Raw genomic sequence first — 15,016 nt, 5'->3', positions numbered from 1 at the left:
CTGTTAACCTCCTTTTTTGTACACATTTTAAAACAATCCTCAACAGCTGTTTACCCAATTTAAATTAAACCATTTAAATCATGTGAATAAAAAAAATTATTTGGATCCATTTGTTCATAAGTGCTCATCATATATGATATATGGACATACGTACATTCAAACATATAACACAAAACATAAGTGTGCACACATAATACATATGACACATAACATAATAGTAAAGGCCTTATAAATTTTTACAGGTGAAATCTCGATTGCAATGTTTAAAAACTCTGTAGTCAAAAAATAGAACTGATCAGCAAAACATTAACCTAGGTCTGTATGAGCTCAAAAAACAAAATAGAACTTCATGATATGAGAAAGGGCAATAATAAAATAGATATTGAAAAAAGCATTCTGGTTCTGTCGCAGATGTAAGAATAACCAAACTGGAATTCTGGATATCACATCTTCTTTTTGGTCTGTAGAAATCGCTTTAGTTAATCTGTCTGGAATCCAAATCAGCTGCTGTTCTCCCTGTGGAAACACACAAACAGACCCCCGACTCCAGACAATTACTGGGTCAGGACCTTTCCATTGTCCTGTTAGAATATCCTTCCAAAGTACCTTGGGCTTATGTACATTTTTTGGACACATATGCCTTTCCGCAGCACTAAGCCCTGATGAATCCAAATTTAAAAAGTTTAGAGTAAAAAGGGTTATTTTAAGTTTATCTTTGGGGAATATATACCCCTTCCCAAGTCCTTCTTTTTGCTTTAATAAGTACATTTTAATAGTTTGATGAGCTCTTTCAACTATGCCTTGTCCCTGTGGATTGTATGGGATTCCTGATATATGAGTAATGCCAAATGATGAGCAAAAGTTTTTAAAAGAGGTAGAAGTATAACCAGGGGCATTATCTCTTTTTAACTGTTTTGGAACGCCCACAGTGGCAAAATTTTGTAAGCAATGAGCTATAACATCTTTACTTTTCTCTCCGGCATGAAGGGAGCCCATCAGAAATCCAGAAGAAGTATCAACTGTAACATGTAAATATTTTAATTTTCCAAATTCTGGAAAGTGTGTGACGTCCATCTGCCAAATATGCTTAGGTATCAATCCTCTAGGATTGATTCCAAGATTAACTTGTGGTAAAAAGGTCACACAATTTTGACATTGTTTTATTATTTGTCTAGCTTGTTCCTTAGTTATTTTAAAATGCTTTTGTAAAGTATTAGCATTGACATGGAACTTTTTATGAAAATTTATAGCTTCTTCTAGTGTACAGAAAATATGTATGTCATGTGTAGTTTTATCTGCTAAATCATTGCCCAAACTAAGGGCTCCAGGCAATCCTGTATGTGCCCTGATATGTCCTATAAAGAAGGGATCTTTTCTGTCCCAGATTAGACTTTGTATAGTGGAAAGCAAAAAGAAAACAGTAGAGGAAGGGGAAATCCTACCAGCATCTTCAAGGGATACTATAGCATTAACTATATACTGACTATCGGAAAATAAATTAAATACAGAATTTTTAAACATCACAAAAGCGTGTAATACTGCCTTAAGCTCTACCTTTTGAGCTGATTGTTTGGGTACTAAAAATGTAAAAGTTTGATCAGGTGTAACTATTGCTGCTGTACCATTATTTGATCCATCAGTGAATATATTTGGAGCATTCCTGATAGGTGTTTTTCTTGTCATTTTTGGAAAAATTACAGGATGCGATGACCAAAAAGACAATAAAGGATTAGATGGTAAGTGGTTATCAAAGGAAACATTAGATTTGCACATGATTATTGCCCAAGTATTTAACTCATTAGCTAACTCATCAATTTGATTCATAGTATATGGAGTAATAATTTTATTGGGAGAAATTCCAAACACTCCCTTTGCTGCTTTTATTCCTTTGAGTCTTAATTGTCCTACAGCCTCAGGATACCTAGTAAGAATAGTGTTAGGAGAATAAGATAAATGTATCCATAATAATGGACCTTCTTGCCAAAATACTCCTGTAGGAATATTTTTTGTTGGTAGTACAATAAATAATAAAGGCACACTTATATCAATTCTATCGAAATGCATATTTTCCATATATGTTTCAATGATTTTTAATGCCTTTCTTGCTTCAGGCGTTAACATTCGGGGTGAATTTGGATCTGATGGACCTTTTAGGATATCAAATAAAGGTCCCAACTCTCCTGTTGGTATACCTAGATAAGGCCTTATCCAATTTATGTCTCCTAATAACTTTAGAAAGTCATTAAGTGATTTGAGTTGATCTACTCGTATTTGAATTTTTGGTGGACGGACCATGGTTGAGGATAATAGAACTCCTAAATAATTAATTGGAAAATTTAATTGTACTTTATCTACTGCTATCTCTAGATTATAATTTTTTCATAAGTTTGTAAGTGTGGCATAACATTCTAGCAATGTGTTTTTAGCTTTGTGTGCTAATAGTACATCATCCATATAGTGAAATATTTGTAGTTCAGGATTTTGATTTCTAAGTGACTGGATTGTTTTGTTAACATAAATTTGACACATAGTTGGGCTGTTAGCCATCCCTTGAGGGAGTACTTTCCATTCATATCTCTGATCAGGACCTTCATGATTCAGTGCAGGGATAGTAAATGCAAAACGTGGACTATACTCAGGATGAATTGGAATTGAAAAAAAACAATCTTTAATATCTATAACTAAAACATACCAGGTTTTTGGCAAAGCAGACAATTGAGGAATCCCCGATTGAGCAGGTCCCATAATAACCATCTCATTATTAATGGCTCTTAAATCTTGCAATAATCTCCATTTACCAGATTTCTTTTTGATGACAAAAATGGGAGTATTATGGGGAGATACAGAAGGTTGTATATGTCCTTCCGCTAATTGTTGTTTGACCAGATCATGGGCTGCTTGTATCTTTTCTTTAGTCAGGGGCCACTGAGGAACCCATACTGGTCTTTCTGATTTCCAAGTAATTTTGATTGTCTCAGTGGCCCTTTCTGAAAATCCAACCCATGTCTGTCTGTTCCTTGATCTATTTGTATTGGTGCTGCTATACCTTGTTCTTGTTTTCCTAATCTTTTTCCTTTCCTAAAACCTTGTCTAGTCATAATAGTGGGTGCATTTTGGTTGATGTTATTTGTTAATGTCAAACCTAATTGATCTAGGACATCTCGGCCCCATAAATTTATAGGAAGATGATCCAATACATATGGCTGTATAGTTCCTTCACATCCTTCAGGATCCTTCCAATCTAATACCATTGCACTTCTATGGGGATTAGTCGCCACTCCTAGGCCTCGAAGCGTTTGAGTGGCTTGTTGTAATGGCCAATATTTTGGCCATTCTTGGCGAGAGATGATGCTAAGGTCTACACCTGTATCCAGTAGCCCATTAAATTTATGTCCTTGAATATTTAGTTTTAGCATGGGGCGAGAATCTAAATTTAAAGACAGCATAGCCCAATCTACACCTGTGGAGCCTAATCCCTTGGAACCTCTTTCTACAGCACGACTGGAAAATTTATCATGTAGGCTTGGTATTATTAGTAACTGTGCTATTCTATCTCCTGGTGAAATTACTGATATACCATTTGGAGAACTGGCTATAATTTTTATTTCACCTTCATAATCAGGATCAATTACCCCAGGACTTATCATAAGTCCTTTTAGAGTAGAAGAGCTCTGTCCCAATAATAAGCCTACTGTTCCTTTGGGAAGAGGTCCTTTCACCCCTGTGGGAATGATTTGAACTCCCATCTCTGGAGTTAGTACTGCTCTGGCGGAGGCGCAGATGTCCAACCCTGCGCTCCCTCTGGTTTGTCTGATGAGGGATCTGATGGACAATGTGTCCTGGGCACTACCCTGATGGGGTTGCTGGGTTCCTCCAGTGCTCCGTATATTTGTGGTTTTGGGCCCCGGAGCATTGGGCCCCCCTGTCCATTTTTTGGTAATGGAGCCCAATGCCTTTCTCCATGATATCGTGGATAAACACTTGGTCCTTGTTCATTTTTTGATAATGGAGTACCCTCTATGGTGGTTTGAGAACGGCATTCATTAGCCCAATGTCTCCCTCTACGGCATCGTGGGCAAATACCCAGTATTCTACTCCTTTGATACCTAGTTTTGTTAAACCCTCCTCCTATGGGGCAATTCCTTTTAAAATGTCCTGTTTGTTCACAATTGTAGCATGTTCTTGGCCTGGAAACTAAAGCCTGTTTTACTGCAGCTGCCACAATTTGCCCTTGTTCATTAATGTCTCTGGCATCTAAAGCCTGTTTTACTGCAGCTGCCATGACTTGCTCTTGTTCATTAATGTCTCTACATAATTTAATATATGTGTTTAAATCTTCATGTTTCCATGGTCTAATGATATCTCTGCACCAACGATTCGCTTGGTCATAAGCCAGTTGTTTTATTAATGGCATTGCTTGTTCTGTATTCCCAAAAACTCTGGTAGCTGTTTGAATAAGCCTATCTACAAATTCAGCGTAAGATTCATTAGCTCCTTGTATTATCTTAGATAATTGACCTTGTAAACCTCCATGTCCTTGTAAAGTCTTCCATGCCTTAACTGCATCTACAGCAATTTGTAAATATACACCAGGATCATATGCAATTTGTTGCTGCTGATCCTCATAAGGTCCCTTTCCTAACAACATATCTAGATTTCTCTGAGGATAACCAGCTGCTGCATTTCGCCTAGCCGTCTCCTTGCAAAATTCCTCATTGGCAACCTTCCATAACAGGTATTGTCCTCCATTTAGCACAGCTTTACACATATTAGCCCAATCTGCTGGCGTCATGTTCAAGTTGGTAAAGGATTCGACCAAGCTTACAGTGAAGGGTGCTTGAGGACCATAGGTTGTTACAGCCTCTTTTAGCTGCTTCACTGTTTTGAAATTTAAAGCATGGTAAATTCGCTGCCCTCCTACCTCAAATACAGGGCATGTTAATACTTGAGATCCTGTCTCAGGATCCGAACTATCAACTGCAGGGATTAGGGGCCTCTCAGCATATGGAGGTGGCCTTGTCAGTTGGACACTTACGTCCTCTGGTGATAGAAAGGTGTTAGTAGCAGTCTCCTGTAGAGGTGGTGCTGTTGGTTGGACACTTAAGCCCTCTGGTGATAGAAAGGTTTTAATAGCAGTCTCCTTTTGTAACTTTCCCCCTGATGGCTTTTTCTGCTCTAAACTTTCTTTCTCTGTCTGATTAGCTCGAAAGACCTTCTCTTTTACTTGAATCTTTTCCTCTTTCTGACTAACTTGAGAGACCTTCTCTTTTACTTGAATCAATATGTCTTCTCCTTCCTCTACCTTTGTCTGAATTGAAGGCTTTGGACTAAGCAAACCAGATACCAACGCCCACAATGTCAATGTGCCAACTGGCAGAGTTCCTGGGCTGTTCTTTTCTATTCTTTTTAAATCTTCACCATGATGGTTCCATTGTGATATATTTAACAACTCCTCCTTAAAAAGACATGGGCTACATTTTTGTATTGTATCAACGTATGCCCTGACTGTTCTTGATTTTACTGAGATGCCTCCTTCCTCTAACAATTTACTTAACACTCTTTCAGTTTTTTTTTTACTAATTTCTGATTCTGTATTTCTACTATAATACAACGCAACAAGATGACGCCAAACAAAACCGAGACAGAATGAAATAAAAATGGAACAACAAAAATTCATTATAGCCTTTCTATCCTCCTGACATGTGCATCCGTCCTTTCTCCCTATCTGTTCCTCAGACGTAAATAGTTTTTCCTCAGATGTGAGCGGTTTTTCTTCCGTCTCACTCATCTCCAGGGACAGGCAACTTAAACTGATAACGCCAAGGTCGCAGGTTCGTTCCCCGTACGGGCCACCAAATGCCGCAGTCTGGCTGGGCACAATTCAGGAGCCACTTGTCAAAAGAAACTAACTTTATTTTTAGAACCACACACGCCAAACAAAACAGCTCCTCAGGAAAAAACCCTCAGAGCCCACCTGCCACCACCAGCTTCCCACAAGCCACACACCCCAACCCAGCCACTTCCTCCCACAATCTTCCTGCTCTTGAGGCCGATTGGCTGGGTCGCATGGGCGGAGCCAAAAAAGTCCCCCAATGAGCAGCTCCGTGGTCTGAAAGGGCAGGGAAACAGCCCAATGAGCATCACCGCAGAGGAGCCAATCAGCTAGATGTTGCTAGATGTTGCTGGGGCCACTGTGAGCCAATCATCAGCTGGTAGTCTGAAAGGGCAGGGAAACAGTTCAATGAGCATCTCCACAGAGGAGCCGATCAGCTAGGTGTTCCTGGGGCCGCTGTGAGCCAATCATCAGCTGGCAGTCTGAAAGTTTGCTGGAGCCCCTTCGGCTGTGGCTCTCAACAGAACCTCATCCAGATTTTTGACTCAGGGATCCACAGCAAAGTTTGTATAAACAATCCGGGGATAACCGGGAACACACCCATCTCTGACTCTGGCTTGAATAAAAAGATTAAAGGATTTATGCCTGTGTTCTATCTAACCTTATGATTCTCCTCTTTATGACAAACTATACAAAAGACAGACAAAGGAAAACAAAGACCACCTCTGGGAGGGCAGAAATCAGAAAATGAGCATTCATACCAAAAAGATCACCAAAGTCCTTATACACAAGAAATGATACCTATAAATGATTTCTCCTGCTAATATAAATTTGGAAAGAAAGTGATTAAGAAAAAAATTTCCTTCTATTTCTTTTTTTATTTTGGTACTGGGGATTTAACCCAGGCACACTTTAGTACTGAGCTACATCCCCTTTTTATTTTACACAGGTTCTTGCTAGGACCTTTCTAAACTGCTGAGACTGGCCTTGAATTTGCAACTGTCCTGCCTCAGCCTCCAGAGTCACTGGGATTAGAGGCATGTGCCTCCATTTCTGGCCCTTCAATTATTAACCAAACACCACAGGAGATTGGTTTTAAAAAATCTCAATTTTTCTTTGCTAGTTCCTTATCAGTTTTCCCAGGATCTCATCTGCAGGCTCTAGAGAAAGTCATATCTCAGCTGCCAGAAACTCTAAAAGAAAAGTATGATACCTTTCCTAACCTATCATAAGTGTCACATGTGCCACAGTGGCAGAGCACTTGCTTAGCATGCAGGAGGCCCTGGGTTTGATCTCCAACACTGCATAAAGCAAGCAACCAACCAACCAACCACAGAAAAAAAGCAGGTTAACAAGTTAATCAAAATTTTAAGTGACATAAAAGCCTTCAAAAACAAAGACCCAAATTTCATGCTTAAGTTTAATGAAAAAATGGACAGCCATGTAAAACTGAGGAGGGGGAGACCCAGCAAGTCCCCTCCAGATTATTCTTGAACTCTCCGTGTAGCATTCCTTTGCAGAGTATAGGGCAAGACCCCTTTGGAATGAATATCTCCAAAAAGAGGAGAAGGGAGGGAGTGACCTTTCTTTTTTTCTTTCTTTCTTTTTTTTTTTTGGTACCAGGGATTGAACTCAGGGGCACTTAACCAATGAACCACATCCCCAGCCCTATTTTGTATTTAATTTAGAGACAGGGTCTCACTGAGGTGCTTAGCACCTAACTTTAGCTGAGGCTGGCTTTGAACTCACAATCCTCCTACCTCAGCCTCCTTTGCCACTGGGATTATAGGCATGTGCCACCACACCTGGCAACCTTTCTATCTGTTTTGGCTTCCTTTGGAAGAGAAGGGTTCTAATTTCTATGATCCACCTTTGGAAAGAGGAATTCTGATTTCTATGACTGGGGGTGAGGGAAGAGTGGGAAGAAGAAGAGCAGAACAAGATCTGAAGTCAACTTTACTTCTGAGGATGCTTTTAAGGCCTGTCAATAGCCTTTAGTTCAAGGTAGTCAGCATGCCAAAGTGCTGTATTTTGGGGCATCATTTTTCTGAGCCCCAACGCCTCAATGGTGTTAGATGATGTAATAAAGTGGGCTTCAGATGTGAAAGTGACTAAGTTGGGAGACAATACCAACATAGAACTCATTTAAAAATGTGTCATCATGGTGGGGCACAGCGGCACCTGCCTGTAATCCTAACAACTCAGGTGGTTGAAGCAGAAGGACTGAAAGTTCCAGTCTAGCCTGAGCAATTTTATAAGGCTCTGTCTCTAAATTAAAATAAGAATATCTGGGTAAAGCAACCCTGTATTTAATCCCCAATACCACTAAAAATTCCTCCCCACATGATACTTATATGTGATTGGGCCAAGAACCACTTCATTATTTCTTTTACTAATCTAATAAACTCCCTGCTATAAACCAGTTGCTGATTCAAGAAACACAAGCAAAGCTGAGCATGGTGGTGCACACTTGTCATCCCAGCGATTACGGAGGCTGAGGAAACAGGATCAAAAGTTCAAGGCCAGCCTTAGCAACTTAGTGAGACCCTGTTATAAAATAAAAATAACTATCGAGATGTAGATCAGTGGTAAAGTGCACGTGGGTTCAGTTCCTAATACCATAAAAAAAGAGTCTGATGTTAACTCTCCATACCACCCCTTATCCTTCATAAGACTTAACATTTGTTAAGTGTTTATTGTGTCAGTTATTATGCTAAGTGTTCTACAATGTCATTTAATTTTCACAAGCTTCTGCCATTACTAAATTTGCCTTCTAAGTCTCTTGACTGTCTTAAAACCAACTTTCTTTATTCCTGGCATGTACTGGGTATGAAATAAGCCCATTAAATAAATTAGTGAGTCCCTATTTCATAGATAAATTAAGAGTTCAAGAGGTTAAATAACTTGTTAAAGTCATACAGCTAATGAGGTGTTGAACTGGTATTGGAACCAAGATAGTGGTTCCAAAGCACATAATTTGAACAACTACTCTGTGACATTTATTATTCTCTTCTACTTTCAGGGCTTTGTCCTCTGTCATCCCTATCCTCTCCATGGCCTACAATCTCCTGGACAACATGTTAGGACTGTTGTGTTTAAGTAAAGACACCCAATTTAAACATGTGTAAGCAAGACAGGTAAAATAGAAAGACGGGAGCGTCTCACAAAACCCAGGGATAATAAAGCTGGGCCTTGGGAACAAATGAACCAGGTGCTTGATTGCAGCCAGGAGTTTTCATCTTTCTTCTTCTAATACCCAATTCTCTGGGAAGGTTCACACAGGATGGCTCGTATGAAACCATAAGGATTAGAGCAGGTGGTAGAAAAGGGGTGCCACAGAGACAGTCCTCCTGTTGTCTGCCCCATAAATATGTGTGCCAGTTTCTTATACAATAAAAAAAAAAAGCCCACACCTAACAATCCACAGACGCTTGTGAATCTTACAGAACTATAGCATTCAGAAATAATGGCATGGCATGGACACACCTCTTCCACCTCTAAATGTGGCTTCATTTATCTTGTAACCTCTGATGAACTTAACTGCTACCAATAGATTGTAACATGCAATAGTAGAGAAATAATTAAATAACCACAATCAAAATTCCCTTTTAGGAAAGGAGAAGTGACACTATTAGTCAGTCACCAGGTCTAAGGATAAACTCTTTTCACCTGGACAGGAATATTGGAAATGAATTACAGGCAAAGAAAAACTATTACGAGTCAATAAATTGATGCACTTCCTTGCTTAACCTGTTTCTACTTAGGCTTACGGTGTGCTCTAGAAAAGTAATGCTTATCATGCTGGGGTTGTGGCTCAGAGGTAGAGCACTTGCCTCGCACGTGCGGGGCACTGGATTCGATCCTCAGCACCACATAAAAATAAGTAAATAAAATAAAGGTATTATGTACAACTACAACTAAAAAATAAATATTAAAAAAAAAAGAAAAATAATGATTCTCAAACTTGAGAATGTTAGAATTACCCAGAGGGCTAGTGAGACCAGCAAAAACTGTAGGTATACTCCTTTCAGACACCTATGATAAGAAACTTGACCAAGGTAACAGGACTTCTAGTAGCCTAAGGTCAAATCTTTGAGGAGACCCAGGCCACTCCCGGATTCCTGTCAGGAAAATCACAGGGCTAGAAAAAGAATTTACAGCTTGTTCTAGCACACACCTGAGGGGCCATCAGCCTCACTTGATTATTTATTTAAAAGGCTTACAGTTGTGAATCCTTCCTCTGTACCTTTGGTTTATGTATGTCTCTCCTAAACCCAGGAGTGATATCTAAGGATCTGAAAGCAATTCCTTAGAAATGTAATTATCAGGAAGGATAGGGCCTCTGTCTCTGTTTCTGGGAGGAATAGAAATCTAACTTCAGTAATTGCCAGCCACCGTACACAGCTGGCCCAATCACATTTACACTGACCAGTACTCACTAATTTTTCACTTCCCTGACACTACTGAGACCCCACTTAATCCTATCCCCTATTCCCTCATTCTCTCTTTAAAATGCTCAGTCATAGCCCGGTGTGATGGTGCATGCCTGTAATCCCAGAGTCAACAGGCTAAGTGGCAAGAGGATTGCAAGTTCAAGGCCAGCCTCTGCAACTTAAATGCTCAGCAATTGAGACACTTTTTTTGTTGCTGTTTTAAAGGACTGGGGATATAGTTCAGCAGTATAGAGCCTCTGGTTCAATCTGTAGTGCTGAAAAATAAATACATAAAGTAAAACACCCAGTCATCTATGTGCAAATCAGAGCAAAGTTCAGACCTTTCCCCTACTGTCAGTAGTTACTGAATAAAATCTGTTCTCACTGCTTTGCTTTAACTAATGTCGGGATATTTTTTATGTTTGTCACCACTGAAACCCCACACCCAGTCTTTCTGATCCTGGAGGTCTGGAGTGAGGCCCAAGAATGTTAAATTTGTAACAATTCACAGGTATTGCTGGTGTGCTATAGTACAGGGACATACAGGGTTTGTTGTTGTTGTTTGTTTGTTGGCAGTGCTGTTTCACTGTCATATAACACGGAAAGCCAAGCTCCCTTCCCAGCAACACATGAAAGAGACCTTCTATCTCTGTCCACATTTTAGGGCCTGCAACGTGCCACATCCCACCAGTTCTTGAATTAGTTAACATTTTCTTCATGATAAGCAGTTTCTTTCTTTCTCTCTCTTTTTTTGTAACAGGAATTGAACCCAGGGGCTTTTGACTACTGAGTCACATCCCCAGCCCTATTTTGTGTTTTATTTAGAGAATAATAAACAGTTATTAAACCAACTCTATCTTAAACAAAAATAGTAATAGTAAGGATATGGGGTTGTCTAAGAAAACCCAAGGAATGCCTTAAGAATGATATGGAACCTGGACTACCATGAAGATTTCTAATCTCTCATCTCTGCCCATTTTCATCTTATGACTTTTATTTTTAAAATTTTGGGGGGGTACTGGGAATTGAATCTCGGAGTGCTTTACTACTTAGCTACATCCCCAGTCCTTTCCAGCTTTTGAGACATGATCATGTTAAATTGCTAAGGGTCTAAGTTGCCTCAGCCTCCTAAATTGCTGGCACTTACAGGTGTGCTCGAAGGGTGCAGGCTATTTTTCAAATATTTTTATTGGTGAACCATAATTATACATAATAGGAGTCTTCATCGTCATATATTGGTACCTCCACATAGCATAGTTTGGTCTATTTTATCCCTCATACCTACTCTTTTCCTCCTCTCTTTCTTCCCCTTAATCTCCATCCTCTACAAGTCTTCCTTCCATTGTCATGAGGTCTCTTTCCCCACTTTTTTTTTCTTTCTAGCTCCCACATATGACCTTTGACTTTCTCAGTCTATGGCTTATAACATGGAGCATGATGTCTCCAGTTCCATCCATTTTGATACAAATAACATAATTTCTTTCTTATTTATGGCTGAGTAAAATGCCATATATATATATATATATATATATATATATATATATATATATATATATATATATATCACTTAACCATTATGTTTTCGTTAACCTGACTCTGCTTTTCTGAGTCTGCATGGTTTTCTTTTTCTTTTTTTTTCTTCCTTTGTTTTGTTTTATAATAGGAATTTAACCCAGGGACCTTTTACCACTAAGCTACATCCCCAGCCCTTTTTATTTTTTATTTTGAGACAGGCTCTCCTGGGAGTTGCTTTAGGGCATTGCTAAGTTACTGAGGCTGGTCTTGAACTTGCAATCTTCCTGCTCCAGCTTCCCAAGTCACTGGGGTTACAGGCATGCACCCCCACACCTGGCTAAATATACAGTTTTCTTTGTCTGCTAACCAACATTGTTTACTTATATCTCTCCAGTGGGAAAATTGCTGATAACTTCCAAGATTACACTTAAGAGAAAAGCAGATATCTCTGATCTAATTCTAATTTTCTTTTTTTTATGAATTTATTTTATTTACTTATTTTTATGTGTGCTGAGGATGGAACCCACTGCCTCACAAGTGCCAGACAAGCACTCTATCACTGAGCCACAATCCCAGCCCCTAATTCTAAATTTCTAGGGAATGAGATTCTGATTGATCCAGGTTGGATTAGGTGTCCGCTTCTGTTTAATTATCTAGAGATAGGAACATGGCAGTTTTTTGCCCCTATAAATGGGGAAAGGAGAGGACCAGTTCTTAGAAAAGGGCGGATGGGCAAACAATCCAATAGTGTCCAGTTTACTAGAAAACCTCTAGTCCTTCCATTCTTTATCCCTTTAAGCCACTGCCCTCTCACATTCACTGCATGTTTTCAATTTACCTATGTGCACTGCCTCACCATCTACTTATTCTTTGCCATCAGGGCCTTACCCTCTTGTGATATAGTCTTTTGTGGAGCATGGAGCTTTTTTTTTTGCTTTTGCATTCTAATAGACTTGTCTCAGACATCGTTCATCTTGCTCACTCTTGGGTTGTACAGTTTTGAATTAGTACCAAGACTAATTTAAAATGACATTTGGAAACAAGAGCCCTAAAATATAAGATATTTAATAGAAATACTAAAAATGGGACACAGTAGTTCAGTGAGTACCAAAAAGGTACAACCTGTAGTTCGTGTTGGCCCACATCTCCTTGCTCAAAGAGATCCTGCCATTCAATTTCGCTTTGTCCCACATTGTCCTGGACAAATCTGTTTCACCATTGCTAACTCGGGAAAAAAATTCTAAAGCAAGCAAGTTGCTGTAGAAATTGTAGTGGTTATTTTTATGTTTCATATGTGTTCTTTCTCACATAAGTAAGGCATATTAATTTCCGCATCAAAGTGAAAATTCTCCCTCCTGGGGAATTTTAGCTCACTTTGGTTAAATTCAATCAATACACTCAATTTCCTTTCCCATGATGCATCACTCCTCCCCCCACAAACTCTTTATGTTGGGAATGGCAGTGAAAAGCCTAAGACAGTTCAGTGGGATGCAAGGAATTCAAAGTGCAAATCCTAAACACAAATCTTCATGCCCCGCCTCTTTGACCCTGTGAACCACAAGGCAGGAGCTGGATGGTAGTTACCTTAGCAGACTACATCCTGAGGCCATTTGCTAGAAGACTACAACTCCCAGGATGCCCATCCGCCCCGCCCCATTCCCCCTCCTCCAGCTAAAAAGCGTGTATCATAGAGAAGACGAGGCAACATGGCTCCCGGAGGTGGAAGGAAGAGGCTTTACCCTCTTTGAAGCGATAAAGAAGAGCAGCGGGAGAGGAGAAAAAAGAGAAGCGACTAGAGCCTGTCATCGCTTTTATCCTCCCAACCTCTCCTGAGTCCGGTCGGCCTCACCCCTCCTGTCCACCCGTATCAAATCTGCGGTCTCCTCCCCTCCCCGCCCTGGTTTCCTCACCCCTCCCCTCGGGAATCCTTTTCCCGCCCCCTCGCCCCCCGCGGAGTGCGCACGCGCCTGCCCCCAGCTTCGCGCCCAGATCGCCGCCTAGCTTGCTCGCGCAGCCGCTGTCTCATCTCGTCTGCCCACCGACGAAGCATGGGCGTCCAGGGCTTCCAAGAGTTCCTGGAGAAGCGTTGTCCTGGGGCCGTGGTGCCTGTGGACCTCCTCAAACTCGCGCGCACTGTATCGCGCCAGCAGCAGCAGCAGCACCTGCACCGCCAGCTGCCACCGACGGCAGCCTTAGCACCCGGAGCTCCACGCGCCGCCAGGGGCTCTGCTCCTCTGCAACCACCGCTCCCGCCCGCAGCTTTAGGTGCCTACTCCGGGGGCGCGGGCCCGAATCGGCACCATCACCCTGCTCACCACTTCCACCACCACGGCCCAGCGCAGCCCGGGCTGCACCCGCCACTGCCGCCGCCGCCCCCTCCGCTGCCCGGGGCTCGAGTGCTTGTAGACGCGGGCTCGGCGCTTCCACGGCTCTATGGCGGTTACCAGACGGATTGGGTGTGTGGCGGTCAGTGGAACGCCATGCTGGGCTACTTGTCAGCGCTGTGCCAGGCTTGTGCCTACCCCGGCGGCGACGGCCTGGAGCTCGTGGTCATGTTCCCCGGGGGCCTGGGCAAGGACCGACTGGCAGAGTGGGGCCGTCGGTGCCAGGCCGAGCGGCAGACAGCGCAACTGATCGTGGGACACGTGGGCAACAAGGGCACCCCTCCACCGCGGGCCTGGTTCCTGCCACCGGCCTGCCTGAGCCACTGCGTGAGGCTAGCACTCATCCGCTTCCGGGTCAAGGTGAGGGAGGGGCCGGATTTTAAATAACACGCCCTACACCTATTTCCTCCCAACTAAACATCTAGCCACCTACCCATTAACCCACTATCACCCACCCACCTACTTACCCACTCAATCCGCTAGCCGTCAATCATTTTATCCATCTATCCCCCCCCACTTCATACCATCTCTACGGATTTGCTTACCTACCAGACCACGTGTCTATCCGTGTAATCCCAATAGCTCCATTTGCCTTCACTTATGTAATTGGCCTACCTCCAGGTTTTAACACAATCAAGTCAGAATTTCTTTTGCAGCCTCACCTTTCTCCAGCTGTCTTTTACCTCAAACTGAAATACATTTTCCTTGCTTTTCCTAGTTGACATCTACTCCTATAGTTTTTTCCAATCTCACAGCAAGTCAGTTGAGCAGATGTTAATTCAACACCTCCAATATTTTTCCCATCTTGACAGGGTGCTGCTTTTTTTACCCATCTAGCCATTCAACCTTTC

At 41.6% G+C, this 15,016-nt stretch overlaps 1 protein-coding gene across 4 annotated transcripts in view; it reads left to right on the top strand.

Annotated features, from left to right (window-relative positions):
- Positions 1–13,485: 13,485 nt before the first annotated feature.
- Positions 13,486–15,016, top strand: part of Fam120c (family with sequence similarity 120 member C) — a 117,494-nt gene continuing 115,963 nt past the window's right edge. For all 4 annotated transcript variants that reach the window (XM_077107740.1, XM_077107743.1, XM_077107741.1 and 1 more), the window contains exon 1: positions 13,486–14,525. In XM_077107740.1, the coding sequence (XP_076963855.1) occupies positions 13,830–14,525 (696 nt within the window). In that variant the 5' untranslated portion in view covers positions 13,486–13,829. The remainder of the gene's footprint in view (positions 14,526–15,016) is intronic.

This window comes from Callospermophilus lateralis, chromosome X (genome assembly GCF_048772815.1).
Source record: "Callospermophilus lateralis isolate mCalLat2 chromosome X, mCalLat2.hap1, whole genome shotgun sequence".
NCBI classification, from domain to species: domain Eukaryota; kingdom Metazoa; phylum Chordata; class Mammalia; order Rodentia; family Sciuridae; genus Callospermophilus; species Callospermophilus lateralis.
The sequence above is the reverse complement of the archived record's forward strand: the minus strand, read 5'-3'. Positions and strand labels throughout refer to the sequence as shown.